General features: G+C 41.4%; 1 protein-coding gene across 3 annotated transcripts in view; it reads left to right on the top strand.

Annotated features, from left to right (window-relative positions):
- The window catches only part of NKAIN3 (sodium/potassium transporting ATPase interacting 3), a 568457-nt gene that overhangs the window by 536326 nt on the left and 13114 nt on the right, over positions 1-19017 (top strand). The window contains exons 6-7 of one of the 3 annotated variants that reach the window (XM_074985758.1): positions 16121-16200; positions 18138-18170. The exons of 1 other annotated variant lie outside the window; for it this stretch is intronic. In XM_074985758.1, coding sequence (XP_074841859.1) covers positions 16121-16200; positions 18138-18167 — 110 coding nt within the window. In that variant the 3' untranslated portion in view covers positions 18168-18170. The remainder of the gene's footprint in view (positions 1-16120; positions 16201-18137; positions 18171-19017) is intronic. One more of the 3 variants, XM_074985759.1, reaches the window with a different exon arrangement.

The following is a 19017-nucleotide window of genomic DNA, read 5'->3' as shown; positions in this document are numbered from 1 at the left end:
GAAAAAGATAATCAAGGTGAGCAAATCAGAGAGGGGAGGGGTGGGGGGGAAGGTCAAGAATTAGATTGGGCCAAGTATGCAGACAAGCCCCTATAGTGACTCAGAAAGTTCCCATCATGATTTAAACCATGTGTTAATGTGCCAAATTTGAATATAAAAGCCAGCTCAGATGTTTCTCTTTCCAAAACGGTGCGATAATTCCTTTTCAGTAACACACATACCTTTAGGTCATTGACAGAATGCCCCATTCTATTAAAATGTTGACTAACTGGTTTGTGGATCTGGAGTGTTTTGATGTCTGTTTTGTGCCCATTGGCCCTTTGTCTAAGGGAGTTAGAAGTCTGTCCAATATACAAAGCATCTGGGCATTGTTGGCACATGATGGCATATATGATGTTAGCAGAGGAGCATGAGAAAGTGCCCGTGATTCTGTGAGTAACCTGGTTAGGTCCAGTGATGGTATTTCCAGAGAAGATATGTGGACAAAGCTGGCAGCAGGCTTTGTTGCAGGGAAAGGTTCCAGGACTGGTATTCCTGGGGTATAGACTGTGGCTGTTAGTGAGGATCCTCATGAGGTTGGGAGGTTGTCTGTAGGAGAGAACAGGCATGTCACCCAGGGCCTTCTGGAGCGTGGCATCCTGATTAAGGATAGGTTGTAGGTCTTTAATAATTCGTTGCAGTGGTCTGAGTTGGGGGCTGTAGGTGATGACCAGTGGTGTTCTGTTCTTGGCTTTTTTGGGCCGATCTTGGAGTAGCTGGTCTCTGGGTATTCGTCTGGCCCTGTTGATTTGTTTTTTTACTTCTCCTGGTGGGTAATTCAGGTTTATGAATATTTGGTAAAGTTCTTGTAGTTTTTGGTCTCTGTCAGTTGGATCAGAGCAAATGCGATTGTACCTAAGAGCTTGACTGTAAACAACGGATCTAGTCATGTGTGCAGGATGGAAACTAGAAGGGTGTAGACAAGTATAGCAATCAGTAGGTTTTCGGTACAGTGTGGTACTGATCAGGCCATCCTTGCTTAGTACTGTAGTGTCCAGGAAATGTATCTCTTGCATGTTGTAATCGAGGCATAAGTTGATGGTGGGGTGTAGATTGTTAAAGTCTCTGTGGAATTCCTCTAGAGCCTCTGTACCATGGGTCCAAATCATAAAGATGTCATCAATGTATCTTAAGTAGAGGAGTGGTAATAGGGGACGAGAGCTGAGGAATCGTTGTTCCAGGTCAGCCATAAATATATTAGCGTACTGTGGGGCCATGCGGGTGCCCATAGCAGTTCCACTAATTTGGAGGTATAAATTGTCTCCAAAACAGAAATGATTGTGTGTGAGAACAAAGTTACAGAGGTCAGACACCAGATTGGCTGTTGTGGCACCAGGGATGGTATTCCTGATTGCTTGTAATCCGTCTTTATGAGGAATATTAGTGTACAGAGCCTCTACATCCATTGTGGCAAGGATGGTGTTATCAGGAACTTTTCCGATGTTTTGTAATTTCCTCAGGAAGTCGGTGGTATCTCAGCTATAGCTGGGAGCGTTGGTGGCATAGGGTTTGAGGAGGGAGTCCACGTAACTGGATAGTCCGGTGGTAAGGGTTCCAATACCTGAAATGATAGGGCGTCCAGGGTTTCCAGGTTTGTGGATTTTGGGAAGTAAATAGAATAGTCCTGGCTGCAACTCAGATGGTGTGTCTGAGTTAATGAGGTCCCGAGTAGCAGCAGGGAGTTCCTTCAGTAGTTGTTGTAATTTCCTTTGGAATTCCAAAGTGGGATCAGCGGAGAGCGGTCTGTAAAATGTGGTGTTGGAAAGTTGTCTGGCTGCCTCCTGTCTGCTGTGTTACTTAGGACAAGGACCATAAGTATTGCAAGACACTAAACATCCTAATTAAGCTTATTGAAAGCAGGATGTTTCTGAAACTTTCAGAAAAGGATCCAGCAGTTCCAATCTTAAATTATCATTAGGAGTCTTTGAGGTTGCTGTTAGTATTATAATAAAAGGTAAAGAGGAGAAACACAGTGTGTCATTAATGGCTAGTACTTGAATATGCTTGACTGATCGTCACAACAGAATGAGAAAAGGCTTTACTAGCTGGCACTGAATCAATGTTGTTTCTGCCAGATTTAAAGCAGTCCCCTAAGTTTGGAGTGTTTTTATAAGACAGCAGAGAGTAGCTGTATTTTGGGAGGCTTATGTGGATACTTGCATCTTTCTGAGCTGCCTGTGCCAGAAACCTCCAAAGATTAACAATTGAGTGAGCCAAGAGCAAGATGTGCTGTTGAAGAAGGAGGCAGGATGAAGTCCCAGTCCCAGTGTGTCCCTCCCAGGAGTGCCTGGAGCTGTGACCAAGTGTGAATAGACTTCTCCAACAACAAATGATATGCTTTTCTTTCCTCCCGTGGGTTCTACATTTATTATCTGTCTGGAGATGAATTGGCTAACCTGGTGGTCCCAGGAGCTCCAGCAGCCCACAGAGGACCTAAATTTTCTGGTGCTAATTTTCAATCCACAGTTCTGGCACCACTGAGTCTTATGTGTCACTGGAAGCTGATTGTTTAGAGTCATATTTCTTGTGCCACTTTTGACCTCCTTTACCTGTCCCATCTTGCTAATACTGAAGATTAATCTTCTGTTTAAACCATGCTGGGTGGGATGATCTGGCAACACCTTTGAAGCCCTCCTGCCTATCAGAAAATTAGTACATAATGCTTGTGCACTGCTGGATTAACTTGGAATCCAAAACTGCTCTTAGACTAAGCTAACACAATGCATTCTGAAGTAAATAAGGAAGACAAACACAGCAAAGGCCATTCCGCTCCTGGAATTATCCCTACATGTTACTTTATTAAACACATTGAAGAATTATGAAGCAGTCTCAGCCAGCATCAGGATCCAGTTGTGCGAGGTACTATGGAAACGCATGGACAGATAAGCTTTCCGCCTCAAGTAGCAAAATGTCTGGGAACTACACAAATAAAAACCTGTTGAATACTACCAGCAGTATAGATACTGATTGAAATCCTGATCCCGCTAAAGGAAAAGGCAAAATTTACATTAATTTCAATGAAGAAAGGATTTGACCTTCTTATTCTACTGCTGAATAATGAACCCACACTGTGACTCTCGCCTTCAAAAATATCAGCCATGACAAAGAAAAAAAGGAGAAAAGAAATCCATGTTAGCCTCTGCCCTGCAAGTCAACATGCAGATTGGAAATGGTATTCTGTCATGCAGTATTTCTTTGCACTGCTAAATCGCTGCTGGGTTTTGTCCCTGGGGTGACTAGGAGGGGCTAGGTGAAGTGATCTGTGTATAAATGTATGGTGGGCAGCGCCTTACTCCCTCCAGAAAGAAGTTAAAGTCTTCTATGGAAAAGCAGAGCAGCTGTCAGGCTTGTCAAGCCTCCAAATGGGCAGGTCTTTAGAAAGGAGAATCTCTGCTCAGGACAGGGCAGCACTCTGAAGGAGCAGAGCTGCAACTCAGAGCTCCCTGCCCACCAGACACAAGGGTTGTTGACCAGGGAAATGGCTTGAAAGCCTAGGCCTTCCTGGTCCTCTCAGAAAGATGCTGGGCTGACATTTTTTTTTGTTGTTTCCTCATTTTGGCTCCTTGAAGGTTTATCAGTCTGCTTTTTATGGGCTAGTTTTAGTTTTTTCCCCATCAGCGGGGAGATACCCTGAACATCTAGAGGGCTGTGCCATGGACTCTGAAACAGGAACAGTGCCTACCCTTTCCTCAGTGAGAAGCTAGAGAGGCGTTATCTGCTAGTATGACGATATAGTGCGTCTTCAATAGCCACGTATACAATAGGCAGCAGTGCAGGGTGCAGATACAGGACATAGCATGGTGCCATACTTGCTCTGGGATGTGTTCCATGGCAAGAGGGAGTCATTCCTTCGGAAGAAACACAGAAATTTGCAGTCCATTCCAGATCATTATGTGTACACAGGTAGATAGTCAATGAGAGGGAGAATGGCAACATCACACAAATGTTCTAGAAACTTGTTAAGAGAACACAAGCTTTCAGAAAAAGTGAATCAAAAGGCTTGGGAAAATCTGCCTCACTTATTCTTGCCAATTCCATTCTTGCCTGTGGTAAATTATTTGTATATATCTTCACTGCAGACTTGACTCAGGCCTTTAATCAGGCATTGGCCCTGAACCCCATTCCATCCATACAACAACCTCTCTGTTCTGAATTTCGTGGTGCTTTAAAAAGGGAGAGTTGGGCCAACCGTGTGTTAGCCGGTGGCTGGGTAATGTGCGGTGAGGTACCAACTATGCCCTTGTTATCATCCGAGTTTAAAACTACAAGAGCAGGGAGCTCGTCACTGCAAGCAACCAAGACAGGCTGACGGATTCCCCTGGGGCCTAAGCAACCCAGGCTTTTACTCATTGAGCAGGCAGCTCCTAGCACTCTCACCCACGGCCAGGCTTTAGTAACCAAACGGTTAAAGTACTTTTGTTGTGTCGGCTGTGTTGTAGTGACAAAAGGATAACAGGGTCAGGCGTGGATCCTAACTAGTTACAAGTTTATTTAAGCTACAGTTATAAGCGTGCAGTTACAAAAGGCTATTGTTTACTTCTTATATGCTAGCAAAGTACAGGTGTTAACAAGTTACGTTACAATCCAGTACAAAGATATCTGTTACCATCTAACACAATGATATCTTGATACAACGACATCTAGTTACAGAGCTCTAATTCTTTAGCTGTGCACAAAAAAGTCAGAGACCTAGCATGGGTGTATCTTACCCTCTCTGCGTCTCTCGATACCAGCGTAGCCAAGTCGGATCGGTCACTCAATTCCGCGGAAAGACGAATACAAGGTTGGGCGTCCCCAGTTGTGGACCTCGGGAGGCAATCACCTGACCCGACCAGCAGGTAGTTGGTGGGAATGCACTCAAAGTTAGAGTTCTTTTATACCCCCTTTTTTGGGTTACGTATTCTCTTTCTTATCTAAGGTGCCAGATCACACTGGTCTGTCTTTGTGATGCCAGTTTGTTACAAGGGCAATTCCTACTTAATTTGCACTTGTAAGACAGGAGATAAGCAATTTAGGAGTACAGGACATTCTTTTTGTGTGGGCGGGGGACTTCCCCTTCTGGGGTGGTTGTGTGGTCATCAAATCCATCAATGCCAGCTGGGGTGATTTCCTGAGGGCCCCCCCCCTCTCTTGTTGACAGTTTGGCCTGTTAGCCTTTTATCTGTACTTTCTGCTTCTCAGGGTCACGATAAGCTAGCACATCTGGGCCTCAATGAGGGCATCAAAGACGGTGCTGTCAGCAGCCGTTTCTGTGCCCTGTGTGCTTCTCAGTGGCGGCGGGGGGGCAGTGAGCAAGCTGGCTTGTAAGGGGGAGACTTTGTCTGGCTACACCGTGGAGTGCTTGTTATTGTCCAGCACCTTCCCACAATTTCCCCTGTAAGCCCTGAAGGACACACAAGTTCTCCCACATTCCCTGGAAAATAATCATCAAGAAGCCCAATTTACTGCAGCACAAAGAATCATTAGTCCTGTTCTCAAAAGTCCTAGCAACCCACAGGGGGGTGAATACACAGGCCCATATATGGGTGTGGAGTGTGACTGCATCCCTCCCCCCCGGCCCCATGTCCAGTTTCTCTCTTTTTCTCCCTGCTGCACTGTGTAGGGGGAGCCTGCGGGTCATGATGGGGGAGCCCAAAGCATTGGGGAGCTGGCCCTGGAACAGTGGGGGAACTACATTTCCCAGTATGCCCGTGACTGCTAGCAGCCGGAAAGGGAGAGGGATGAGGGAATATTGTTTTTCACTTATGATGCAAGATCCCTGAAGGTAATTTCTATAAAACCTGTATTACTATATACATTTTTACAATGAAAATGATTAGGGGGCTGGGACACATGACCTATGAGGAGTGGCTGAGGGATTTGGGCTTATTTAGTTTGCAGAAGAGTGAGGGGTGATTTAGCCTTCATCTTCCTGAAGTGAGATTTTAAGTGGATCAAGAGAGGCTGTTCTGAGTAGTGACAGATGGAAGAACAAGGAGCAATGGTCTCAAGTTACAGAGGGGGAGTTGTAGGTTGTATCCAATGGAATTGGATATTAGGAAAAACTGTTTCACCAGGAGGGTGGTGAAGCACTGGAATGCATTACCTAGAGAGGTGGTGGAATCTCCATCCCTAGAGGTTTTTAAGTCCCTGCTCCACAAAGTCCTTGCTGGGACGATTTAGTGAAGGTTGATCCTGCTGGAGGCAGGGGTCTGAACTCAATGTCCTCCTGGGGCCCCTTCCAGCCCTACAATTCTATGATAACAAAATCATTTTCCCAATCACCGTTTCCACTCAAATTGTTCATTAACCTCTCTTATGCACACTCATTACACGACTATTTTGAGTTCCTTTATATTGAAAAAAGAAGTGTGGTCCACATTTACAAAACAAAACAAAACAAAACAAAACAATCCCCCAACAGAATTTCCTGCGTGCTGGCCTGGTACAGCTCCAGAGAGGACACAGGAATGTGGGTAGGGCTTTCTACTATGGTTGCTTACGGCCAGGGTAGGCTAACCAAAGGGTTTAGATGTGGGAGGCAATTACTCAAGTTATTTCAGTAAAATCTACCCTTTGTATTCAGATTAATTCTCCTTCTTACTTGTGTAACATGAGGTGAGCTTAAAAAAAAGTGTTGTAATGTTGAATTTAGCTTTTCTTTTTTTTCTTGCTCCTAGAAGAGTTAAACAACGCAATGAACTATAGTTTAAACCATCAGAATACCTAGTGATACAGAAATACAGACACTAGCCTGCAGTCACCTGTGGAGAGATTTAAAGTGCACATATGCCCATGCACGCATATCCTTTAGGATTAGATTAGTTTACTGACTTATAAATAAAAATGTGACATCCTTGGCTAGGGCTTGTCCCTGCCTTTAAGTGTTGAGGGGACACTAATATAATAAATAATATCCCATTAAGGCTAAACAAAGCCTATAGTTAGTGTTCATCCATAGTTTGTTAAGTATGCCTCCTCTATCCTTCCTCATCCCCAAATAATCTACTCAACATACTGATTTGATTCTAGCTTCCACTTAGCTAATTTAATATTGATCTTATCCTGGTCTCCACCTTCTCCCCCCTCCTTGCCCTTTCTGTTTAAATTAAATCTACATTTAAATGAATGTTATTCAAAACCTCAACTACCAGCACCTACGCTTTTCTATTGAAATTGTATCTATTGTTAAATCAATCTTGCTCCAGCCTCCAGCGTCCATCTCCTGCGCTTTTCATTTGACATCACATCTAAGTGATGCCTGTTCACATCCTGAGCTTTCACTAGCCTTTCTCTTAAAGTTGAACCTCTTTTTAAATCTTTGTACGTTTTCACATACAAGGGACGGTTACCTTGCATCTGTTTTCCTTTGTGAACCTTGTACAGGAAGTACCAGACTCCCACCCCATAAGTGCAAACCCTTTCTTCTCTTAATTTTTCTCTTTCTTTTTTCTCTTACACAGACAGGTGCTTCCAATTTCTAATCTGCACTTCAATGCACATCTATTTCAGTGTTACTGTTCCCTAAGTGACAGGTTTTGCTATCAGGCATTGGACTTAAGAACTCTAATTTAATAATAGCTTTCAGTCCTGCTTTTAATATGCGATATGTGGGTCTGGACTGAAAGATAATTGAGTGTTGTGGGGGCTGTATGGAAAGCTGAATAGATTATCAAGCTAATTAATCAGATCTTATACCTAAATTATCCTGATTACATACTGGTTAAGGGCCTTGTGATGCAAGTAATTTGAATGGTTTCAGTTCAGATGAATATTCCCATTGCTTCCTTTTATGAATAGTTCTGCATGTTTGACTCATTTAAAAATGCATGCATGAATTAGCAATTTAGTCCTCTGAGTCCTTAAAGTGTGCAGCTGTAGGGCCCTACCATGTTTAGGAGACCAAGAAATGTAGAGGACAATCCAGCTAAGTTTTAAGAAAAAGGAAGTTTCTAGTCTTTTTCTTTGCTAAGATAACCCTGAGAGTGTAAATCAATCCACACAGATCTGTGAGCTGACAGTAGAATCATTACATTTTCCTAAAGATCACAAAACAAGTTTCTTGAAGCCACCCAGGAAAAAATATACCCATGAGTCCCTAGGCTCATGGAAGTATCCAGGATTGAGATCACAGTTACAGGTCCTGGTGCACTAAGCTATGCCAACCTCCCTGTCAGCCCACTTCTCTGGAGAGCAGCTTGCATGGCCGCTGGTCCCAAGAAAGAGTCACTCAATTGTATGAGAGTCCCCATAGTGTATTGGACAAACAAGGGACTGATCGGAAGTGAGATTCAATAATTAAGGATGAAAATTCAGATCATACTGACAAGAAATTAAAGCAAGAAGATGGTACAATTACTGAAATCAAAAGGCAAGAAACAGCTTTCCAGGTCCTGCACAGCATAAAAAACAAGCTTAGAGTGGCAAACACCTAACTTATAATTTGGCATTGACCTGTAAGTGACATAGATCAGTTCCAGTCAATCTTACATTCTGTACTAAACACTTTAAAAGGGCACCAGACTTTATGTCCTGAGAACCAGCAGAGGGATAAAGATGCACTAATACAGAGCACATAGGTCTAAATCAGCCTCCCGCAAAAGATCAAAGTGCTTCTTAAAAAGCAGACTCTCAACTTTGTTCCCCCTAAAGCTAGCCTGGAATTTATCATTATGATCTTGTTTTCTGAGGTGTGACTGAAGCTGGAATGCAGCCAGCTTTATATATAACAGTTTCTTTTACTGTTTAACTTGTGGAGCTGCTCTTCTAGCAGACCAGTATGAAGTCTGCATTGTGAGAGCTGCAGGGCATCATTTGTGTTCGTAGTACCCTATCAATGCAGTTGGTGGATTACTGTGGGGGTATATGTTTTTCCATCCACCTCCATGCATGGATGTTTTTCTCAATTTAGCATGCACATTTGCACTTCAGCAATCCCATTATGAGGAAATGCAGAAATGCCAACGGATTATAAGAAAATCAGTTAGAATCAGGAATAAAGTAGAAACGCAAATTCAGTAGATAGCCAAAACAAATTCTATCAAGTATTCTTCTCTCAAGAAGTTATAAAAGCTGGCTTGCCAGTAACACCATTATTTTCAAAGGCAACCACTGCACACAACTTTCATTGTCTGGAATTGCTTTAAATGGAACTGTCAGCTTCTTCTATATCTAAATGACAGTCAATGGGTTCATCAGTTCATTTCAGTCTTCAGAGGTTATTTTAAGTTATTGTAATACTTAAAAAAAGAAAAAGTAGGAATTCAAATGTAAACAAGAAAAATATATAACAAAAATAAATAAAATATTATAACTTTTAATATTTTATTACGAAAGTACTTGTGCAAAGCAGTGTTGCTAGCTGGCATATATTATAGCCAAATCCACAGAAAAGCAGCTGACTCAAACTTTGTTGAGTTGCCCTAGTAAAACGAGCATGAACCAAATTCTAAGGGTAGAACTATGGTACTGAAAATCAAAATGGAAACTAGAAAGAGCAAAGCAACCATTGTCAACCTAATACCTCAGGCTACATCTAGAGTAGGCAGTTTTGTCGACAGAACTCGCAGAGCATCCATATTATAAATGCATTCTGTTGCCAGTAAATCAAGAGAATGTGACACTTCTGTTGGCAGCATTCTGCCATTCCTGCAGGACGCAGAAAGCCTTTCTTGATAGAATTTGTCTATAGAAACCCAGTGTGGACACTCTGTGGGGCCCTCTGTTGACAGACACGGCTCCCAGGACATCAGGCAGCCCTGTTTGCTGTGCTTCCAGTTGGCCGATTTGTCGAGAGAGCAGGACTGGTGGCTGTAAACAAACTTTATGAGACCGCAGGAATCTTGGCCTTAATCAATATAAAAGCTTAATTTAAGAAAGGACTTTAAAAGATATTTTGTGAAATTGCACAGCATGTGGTTTAATTTCAATAATGGAATTAAGTGTTAAGTAGCTTTTTAAAATATGTCTAGAAAGCATTTTGCAAAGCACAGTTTAATGAGAATAAGGAGGGCCAAAGTGTTGCAGGGAAGGAAAATTTGAACTTCATTATCTAGATAACTTCTTTGATATTCCTTCTATCTCCTTGTATCCTATTCCTATCAGAGAATATGAAGATCTGACTCTCTGAGGTTAATGTCTTGATTGTTAAAACACTGAAGACCTGGAAAGGGCATTCAGCAGTGAAGATCATTGTTAAAATGACTCCTGTCTTAGTCTCAGCGGGGTAGCCATGTTAGTCTGTAGCTTTACAAAAAACAAGCACTCCTGTAGCACCTTAAAGACTAACAAATATATTTATTAGGTAATGAGCCTTCGTGGTTAAGACCTTGAAACCTTTCCAAATCTGAAGAAGTGGTCTTACCCAGGAAAGCTCATTACCTAATAAATATTTTTTGATCTTTAAGGTGCTACAGGACTGCTTGCTTTTGTCCAGTCTTAGTGTCCTCAAAGTCTACTCATGATAGAACATTTCTTATGTTTCATCAAGCAAAGAAATCCCTGCAGAATAAGTCTCAAGCATCAAAATGTGAACACCCAAAATAAGAGAGAAAAGTGTAAAGTATGGGGTCTGTCTTGCCCAAGGCACAGTCCAGTGTCAGAGCAAAAAATATCGCTCTGAAAAGCCCTTTAAACTTTGAAATCTCTGCCTCCAATCTCAAGTAATTAAAACCATTTAAAAAAGATATTTTCTGATATTTTTCTGTACTATTTTCCTTCCTTGCCCCTTTTCTCTGACCAGGTACTTTTTGGAGACAGTAAAACAATCACATAGTCATGTCTGCCTATTGATTTTGCCTTTGATCTTCCTTACACCTACTGAACTGTTTCCCCTTGTAACAGGATGGCAGTTTCTAGGATCCTGCAGACAAGTGCAGGGTTTTTCTGTGGAGTCACCCTCAACTCAGGTGCGAGAGCTGTACATAAAGATGCAAAATAATTACTGTTGGCCTATCGTGGTAAGTGGCTCTGGTTAGCTTGACCCCAGATAAAAGACTGGAGTGTCTCGAGGCTAGAGCAAATCTGCAGGGGAGGAGTTGCTCCAGGTGAATCCAGCTTGCAAAGAAAACTTAGTTCATCTCCATATTACATATGATTCAGTTTGTAAATTTGGAGGTAAATTTGAACTTTATACATGGAGTATTGTAGCCAGACAGCAATTTTATGTTCATGCAACTGAACTGGCTTCCTCTTTCTAACAGTGACAGAAAGGTCTCTTGTAGAATTTGGGTTCTTTTCCTAGCAAGAGTTCACTACCTGTCTGCTCGAGTGACCAACTTTCTACTAAGTATGTCTTGCACAATTCATATGTCCCTTCATGAATGAACGCTGTATCACATTAAAACACCCATTCATAAAATCAGAATTCTACTTCCAAATCATGCAACAAAGCTCACTACACGGAACTATGGGAAAGCAAATTATACAATATGTTGATGACACCGGAGAGTAGCTTCACTTAAAGGAAGAGCAGAGAGTAATCTTACTTTAAACCATCAATCTGTGGACCTGACACAAATTTAAATGATCTTCATCTTGCTGTCTCCAAAGTCATTTCAAGTTGAACCACTCAACATGATGTTAGTGTGGAGATCCTGAAAGAGCAGAGTATGTGTTCGGCGTGCGAATGTTCTTATACCTTTATGGTGGATCAAACCTAAAACTGGACATCTTTTAAAGGAAATATTAGTAATATAATGGAGGCCTGACAGAGGCAGCTATATAGAATCATAAAATCGTAGGAATGAAACGGACTTGACAGATCTTCCAGCACAGTCCTCTGCACTCAGCTTTCAGAGATCTTGAAAACAAAAAGTTACAGCTGGCGGCTAAAGCCAAAGAAACAGTATTTTCTGTGTGACACTATCTTTTCAGATCTCTTTTCTCATCTTTCTATCTTTCATCCCAAATCTGGAAAGAAATTTTGGAATCCATATATGGAAGACAGCACTGGATTAACCAGAATAACACTTTTCTCGCTGAGGGAGAGTGACCATAGTGCTCGTGAATGAATGAACGTCATTTTAATAGACTTCCCATGGTAGCAGTCAAGGCAGTTTTGCAGCTTCCAAGCTCAGCGCATAGTGAACTCTTAAGGAACTTTTTTACACTGCTTATTGAGCACCCAGCACAACCATAAACTGAGGCAACACAGGGAGAGAGCAATTCGCTGGAAATATGGATCATGGTTTGCAGCCAGCTGCAGATAAAATAACTAATTTCCTGTGTAACCAGCAATTATCTGCAGGGTGCTAAAATTCTCTCCCTAATTTTCTAAGTGTATGCCTGCAAGAACATAGTTAATGACTGGCCTCCATGCAGTGTTCTTTTTCTAGTACAGTAAACTCTTTCATATCTGGCAGCCCCAGGAATGGGAGGTTGCTGAATGTTCAAATATTCTAGATAACAGAGAGGTATACCTAGCAATGTGCAACACTAAAGAAAAACAAGATTAGCTATTAAGAAACAAACAAAAATGTATGCAAAGTACTTTATTTACCAACAACAGAAGTATTGTACAGTGTAAACTTGTACTGGATTTGCTGTATTTGTTTGTATTTACTTTCACTGTACTGTATTTACAGAAAACATAACTAAAATTTACTTACAGTTAAAATGCTGGGTATTTGAGAGTTCCAGATGATAGAATGCAGGATATGCTGCTAATTTTTTTTTAATGTGTAGGGTATGCAGCTGCATGGAAAATCAAATCATATTTCCATAGAACTTTATTCACAATGTATGAGCCTCTGTGGATTAAAGCTTATTATAATAGCATTATGGATCCATAATAAGTATTGCCTATAATTCATTAGGTAGGCAAGAGACTCATAAATCATTTATGCAGTGCCATCCTTACCCTACTTTATTTTTCTGGGGGATCTACATCAATGTTAAGGCTTTTTACTCTGACTCCATTGTAATAAAGGGAAACATACATCTTAAAATTTCACTGAAGCAGAAAAAAAGAGTTTTATTTGATAGACATTTGGCTCCTATAGTCAAACCTGAATGTCTCTTGCAGCTGTGTGGTACACAGAAATATTTCTTTTCTCCAGTTGAGAACCGAAGCTCAGATATCTCCATAGTTAATGGCTACCTTTTCCATCCTGGGACTCGGCTGAGACACAAGTGAAAAAAAGCAGGTCAAATTAGATCAAATTTCTAAAAATTACTTATCTGAAGAATACTTTATAATTAAAATAACTGAAAGTGAATCTTTCTAGAGGAACCTCATAAGGAAGCATTCTAATTTATAAAACTCAACCAGCTCTGTATAAAACACAGTTTATAAGGAGAAAACGATGTTTTCCTTTTTCTTATCAAAACAAAAAGCAGTCAAGTAGCACTTTAAAGACAGCAAAATGGTTTATTAGGTGATGAGCTTTCGTGGGACAGACCCACTTCTTCAGACCATAACCAGAGCAGAACAGACTCAATATTTAAGGCACAGAGAACCAAAAACAGTAAGCAAGGAGGACAAATCAGAAAAAGATAATCAAGGTGAGCAAATCAGAGAGTGGAGGGGTGGGGGGGGAAGGTCAAGAATTAGATTGAGCCAAGTATGCAGACGAGCCCCTATTTTGGTTCTCTGTGCCTTAAATATTGAGTCTGTTCTGGTCTGGCTATGGTCTGAAGAAGTGGGTCTGTCCCACGAAAGCTCACCTAATAAACTATTTTGCTAGTCTCTAAAGTGCTACTTGACTGCTTTTTGTTTTGATAGTGTATAGACTAGCACGGCTTCCTCTCTGTTACCTTTTTCTTACGTAATAGGTCTATTTCTTGTTTTCAGAGCTCTCTTAATATGGAGTCCAAGTCATCCATCCATGTTTATGTGAGAGGACTTTTGTAAGATCATAGCCGTGTCTACACGTGCACGCTACTTCGAAGTAGCAGCACTAACTTCGAAATAGCGCCCGTCACGGCTACACGTGTTGGGCGCTATTTCGATGTTAACATTGACGTTAGGCGGCGAGACGTCAAAGCTGCTAACCCCATGAGGGGATGGGAATAGCGCCCTACTTCGAAGTTGAACATCGAAGTAGGGCACGTGTAGCCAGTCCACGTCCCGCAACATCGAAATAGCGGGGTCCGCCATGGTGGCCATCAGCTGAGGGGTTGAGAGACGCTCTCTCTCCAGCCCCTGTGGGGCTCTATGGTCACCGTGTGCAGCAGCCCTTAGCCCAGGGCTTCTGGCTGCTGCTGCTGCAGCTGGGGATCCATGCTGCATGCACATGTTCTGCAACTAGTTGTCGGGTCTGTGGATCTTGTGTTGTTTAGTGCAACTGTGTCTGGGAGGGGCCCTTTAAGGGAGCGGCTTGCTGTTGAGTCCGCCCTGTGACCCTGTCTGCAGCTGTGCCTGGCACCCTTATTTCGATGTGTGCTACTTTGGCGTGTAGACGTTCCCTCGCAGCGCCTATTTCGATGTGGTGCTGCGCAACGTCGATGTTGAACGTTGACATTGCCAGCCCTGGAGGACATGTAGACGTTATTCATCGAAATAGCGTATTTCGATGTCGCTACATCGAAATAAGCTACTTCGATGTAGGCTTCACGTGTTGACGTAGCTCATGTGTGTATGATTATGAATCAATAGATATTCATCTCGTATCAACTCTAGTATCTGCAGTCTCCAATTTGAAGGACGGGATAGATTTTTTTATGTCATGCTAAGATGCATTAGTGTTGGCAGTCAGTAATATTCATTAGCTTTGTTTCCTACACAGTTTTATGTTAGTTAGGAAGCGATTAGTTGGTTTAAGTTCTCCTTATTGATACAGATTGTTTCTGATTGGTGAGAGAGGAGCTGTGTGTGATTCTGAAGTGGGGAATTATCCAAAAGAAATGTATTTCCTAAATTCAAGTTTCTTTCCTGGGAAGCTTTAGGCTGTGGCCACACTTGGCCAAGATTTCGAAAGGGCCATGCTAATGGCCAAATTGGAGAATACTAATGAGGCACTGAAATGAATATTCATCACCTCATTAGCATGCTGCTAAGCACGGCAGTTCAAAAGTGCCGTGTTTCGATTGTGCATGGCTCATCTACAGGGGGCCCTTTTCAAAAGGACCCCGCAGACTTTGAAATCCACTAGGAATAAGGAGATTTCGAAGTCTGCAGGGTCCTTTTGAAAAGGGCCCCATGTAGATGAGCCACACATGATTGAAACGCAGCACTTTTGAAGTGCCGCGGCCGGCAGCATGCTAACAAGGCACTGAATATTCATTTCAGTGCCTCATTAGTATTCTCCAATTTGGCCACTAGCATGGCCCTTTTGAAATTTTGGCCAAGTGTGGCCACAGCCATAGGGTGCGTGTGCACTTCAATTCCTCTTTCAAAAGAGGTATGCAAATGAGGTAAGTCTAAAATGCAAATTAGGTATAAATTTGCATATTTGGTACCTCATTTGCATGTTCTGATTTCGAAAGAGCGTCTTTCAAAAGAAGAAAGCCAGTGTAGACGCTGCTCTTTTGAAAGTAAACTCATCTTTGAAAGAATCCTTCTTCCCTTTATTTATTTATTTAAAAGCTCTGTTGCCTTTTGATCTTCACTCCTCACTTTAAGGCCACAAACAAAGGGACAAACTTTGCTCTCTGTCTCACACAGGTAATTTCCAATTATTCAAGTCCATTGATTGTTATGTGTTTAACTACAAGCAGAGTTTGACTCACAGGGTCCAGAACGTTCCCTTCTCCTGATCAGACTCCCCAGATCCATACATCCATGGGGTTTTGATCTGGGCAAGTACTGCTTGATTAGATCCCCCAGAAATAAAAGGCTACGATACCATAACCTGGCTTCCTCCGTGTGTGCACCACAAATACTACCATCCCCTTTTGGGAGTGTGAGGATAGAAAAGGGCACAGCCTTTGGTTTTAGTGACTAGTGTCTCTCTGCACAGAATTAAACAGGCACAAAGGAGCTAGCCTGAGGCCCCCCTACAACTGAGTTTCACAGTATTTTTCATTGGTGTGTGTGTTCGTGTCTGTGTGTATGCTCTTTATTACTATTATAATTTATTATTCAGATTGTTTTTCCATTTTTAATTCTGTGTGTGGATTTTCATTTCCATTTAATTCATTTCTGGAACTGTTGTGTTTTCAGTAAATTTCGTAGGTGGACTTGACATATACTGCTATCAGCAACCCCCCTTGGAACATGTTGATTTAAAGCCTGTAAAGCCTGTAAGTAAGGTTTCAGTCTATGAGCAATATTAATCCTTCTAACTGGACTGAAAACTATTCTGCTGCTCAACTACTTTGACATGATATTACAAATGATTTCATTGTAATATATCATTAAACATGTTAAAATGAACCCATTTATAAGATCCTAAAATACTACACTTTATGTTTCACAGCCACCAAAAAGAGACGAGTGGATATTTCTCATTTTATTTTGACTAATTTTTTTTGCACAATGCAGATTGGTATCAGTGGGTTCAGAAACGCTGAAGGGAAGAAATTCTCCTCTGCTAGCTCTGAAACAGGAACAGTGTAGGTATATGACTACTATTGGCATTGTGCTTAGGTCTTAATGAAGTGACCCCTTGAAAGAGATACAGAAACTCTTATTTTTGTCCAGATTTAGCTAGCTACCAAAAGTGTCTCATAGGCACATCTACACTCACCCCCTGCTCCCTGGAAGGCACATGGTAATGAGAGGAAGAAAGGTCTTCCAGAAGGGGGATTTCCTTTGAAAGGACCCCCATTTCCTTCTGAAAGAGCTCTGTTTATACAGCAGTGTTTGCTTCTGGGAGGGGATCTTCCACAAGCAAGATTTCATGGGACTATGCAAATGAGGTGCACAATATTTTTATCTGCACCTCATTTGCATCTTCTCATCAGCTCATTACCATGACCCTTCTGGAAGCGGGGGCATGTGTAGGCGTGGCCATAGTGTAATTGGTAGAAAATTGCTTCCTGAGCTAATGCGAGTTCACCAAGATCAATCCACAGAGCATCACAAAAACTCAATTATCTTTTCACTACAAATTAGATTTGCTTCCTCAATTAAAATGCCAAACATAATATTCTCTCGCACATAAAAGACACACTTCCAAAATGTTCCTTTCTGGTTTTTTTTTGGCTGTGGGGTAAATCTGTGCATTGACAGATGTTAGCAATGTATCAGCTTGGCACAAGCTCAGCTACCTTCAGAAGATGGACACTTCAAAGTACATTGGTAAAATAGATCACTTGGAAATTTTTGTCAGGTGTTTATAAATTGCTGTCCTGACCCTATATGTCATGAAATTCCCATCAGAATCTTTCATGTATCATAAGATGAAGCCAAAGTGCAGCTGACTAACTGACCTTGATATGTCACAATTTACTGTGTTTTAGCTACCAGAGAAGAGAATCAAAGGGTAGATTTTTAAAACTATTTATTTAGAAAGTTTTAGCAAATTTACAAATCCTTGCCACATGAACTTCTAAAACAAACAAGCAGCATAACTGGTAGGTTTTGTTTCAAGAGGTGATATACTGGAATATAACAGACCTTTCTGTTTCATAAGGGCCGTGTCTACACTAGCCCCAAACTTCGAAATGGCCATGCAAATGGCCATTTCGAAGTTTACTAATGAAATGCTGAAATGCATATTCAGCGCCTCATTAGCATGCGGGCGGCCGCAGCACTTCGAAATTGATGTGGCTCACCGCCATGCGGCTCGTCCAGATGGGGCTCCTTTTTGAAAGGACCCCGCCTACTTTGAAGTCCCCTTATTCCTATGAGCAGATGGGAGTAAGGGGACTTTGAAGTAGCTGGGGTCCTTTTGAAAAGGAGCCCTTTCTGGACAAGCTGCACGGTGGTAAGCCGCGTCAATTTCGAAGTGCCGCGGCCGCCCACATGCTAATGATGCACTGAATATGTATTTCAGCACTTCATTAGTAAACTTCGAAATGGCCATTTGTATGGCCATTTCGAAGTTTGGGGCTAGTATAGACATAGCCAAGGTGTCACATTATAGGGTGAGTGTCATTACAATACATACATCATTTCTAGTGATTTTGCTAAAGTGAGTGAAATCACATATTCATATATGCATATTTAACAGACCAAGCATATCTATCAAATGTTAATATTCAAAAAATGGACAGGTGTGCTGTCTTTTTTGCAGGTGAATGTACTTTGTCTGAGTACTGAATAAAAGGTAACTAAATATTTAAATATCTTTCCATCCCTTGTCTTTTTAATATTGTTTTTGTTTTCCATGTGTATGTGTTTGTGTGTGTGTGTGTATGTGTATGTGTTGTGGGATTGGAAGGGATCTAGGGAAGACTGTTAAATTAAAGAGAACTGTTACTTGCTCAGTGTTTGAGTTGAACATTTGCTACCACAAATCTGAACTGGGTTTTCATTACTCTTAGAACATTGTCAAAAACATAAATTTTTACTCACGTGCACCAGTGTATGGTTTTAGAAATGTACATGAGGAAGCATATTTCCATTTTTTTACCATTGCAGAGAGACTACATGTTGAGGAATTAGGAGAACCTGGAAGAAATTAGAAACAATTGCAATTTAGTAGAGTGGAAAGGAAAAAAGTATCAAATTAAGACAACTAATAAAAAAAGCAAAGATAAGGTTAGGATCATTCAATTATATCTCTGTGCTAGGATCTGCATTTACAAAACTATTTCACTGAGTGCTTGTGTATGCACAGGGTCATTCTGGAATAACTATTCAGGATTAGCTATTCTGGAGTAACTTTTCCTGACTAATGGCTATGTCTACACTGCAGGGTTTTCCAGAAATAACTTATTTCAATATTTTAACATCTAAATAAGTTGTTCCTGAAAGAGTGTTCACACTGCAAGAGCATTTTGAAATTGAGCATTCACACTAGAAAACCCAATTTCGAAATAAGAGCAATGATGGGATGCCTCCCTGGAGGCCAATTAAGTCATAGTTACCTCTGCTTAGTACACACTGTCTGTGTCTACCCATGCCACTTCTTCTGGAAGCGACATGATAATGAGCTGTCTGGAAGATGCTAA

This window comes from Carettochelys insculpta, chromosome 2, assembly GCF_033958435.1.
Source record: "Carettochelys insculpta isolate YL-2023 chromosome 2, ASM3395843v1, whole genome shotgun sequence".
NCBI lineage: Eukaryota > Metazoa > Chordata > Testudines > Carettochelyidae > Carettochelys > Carettochelys insculpta.
The sequence above is the reverse complement of the archived record's forward strand: the minus strand, read 5'-3'. Positions and strand labels throughout refer to the sequence as shown.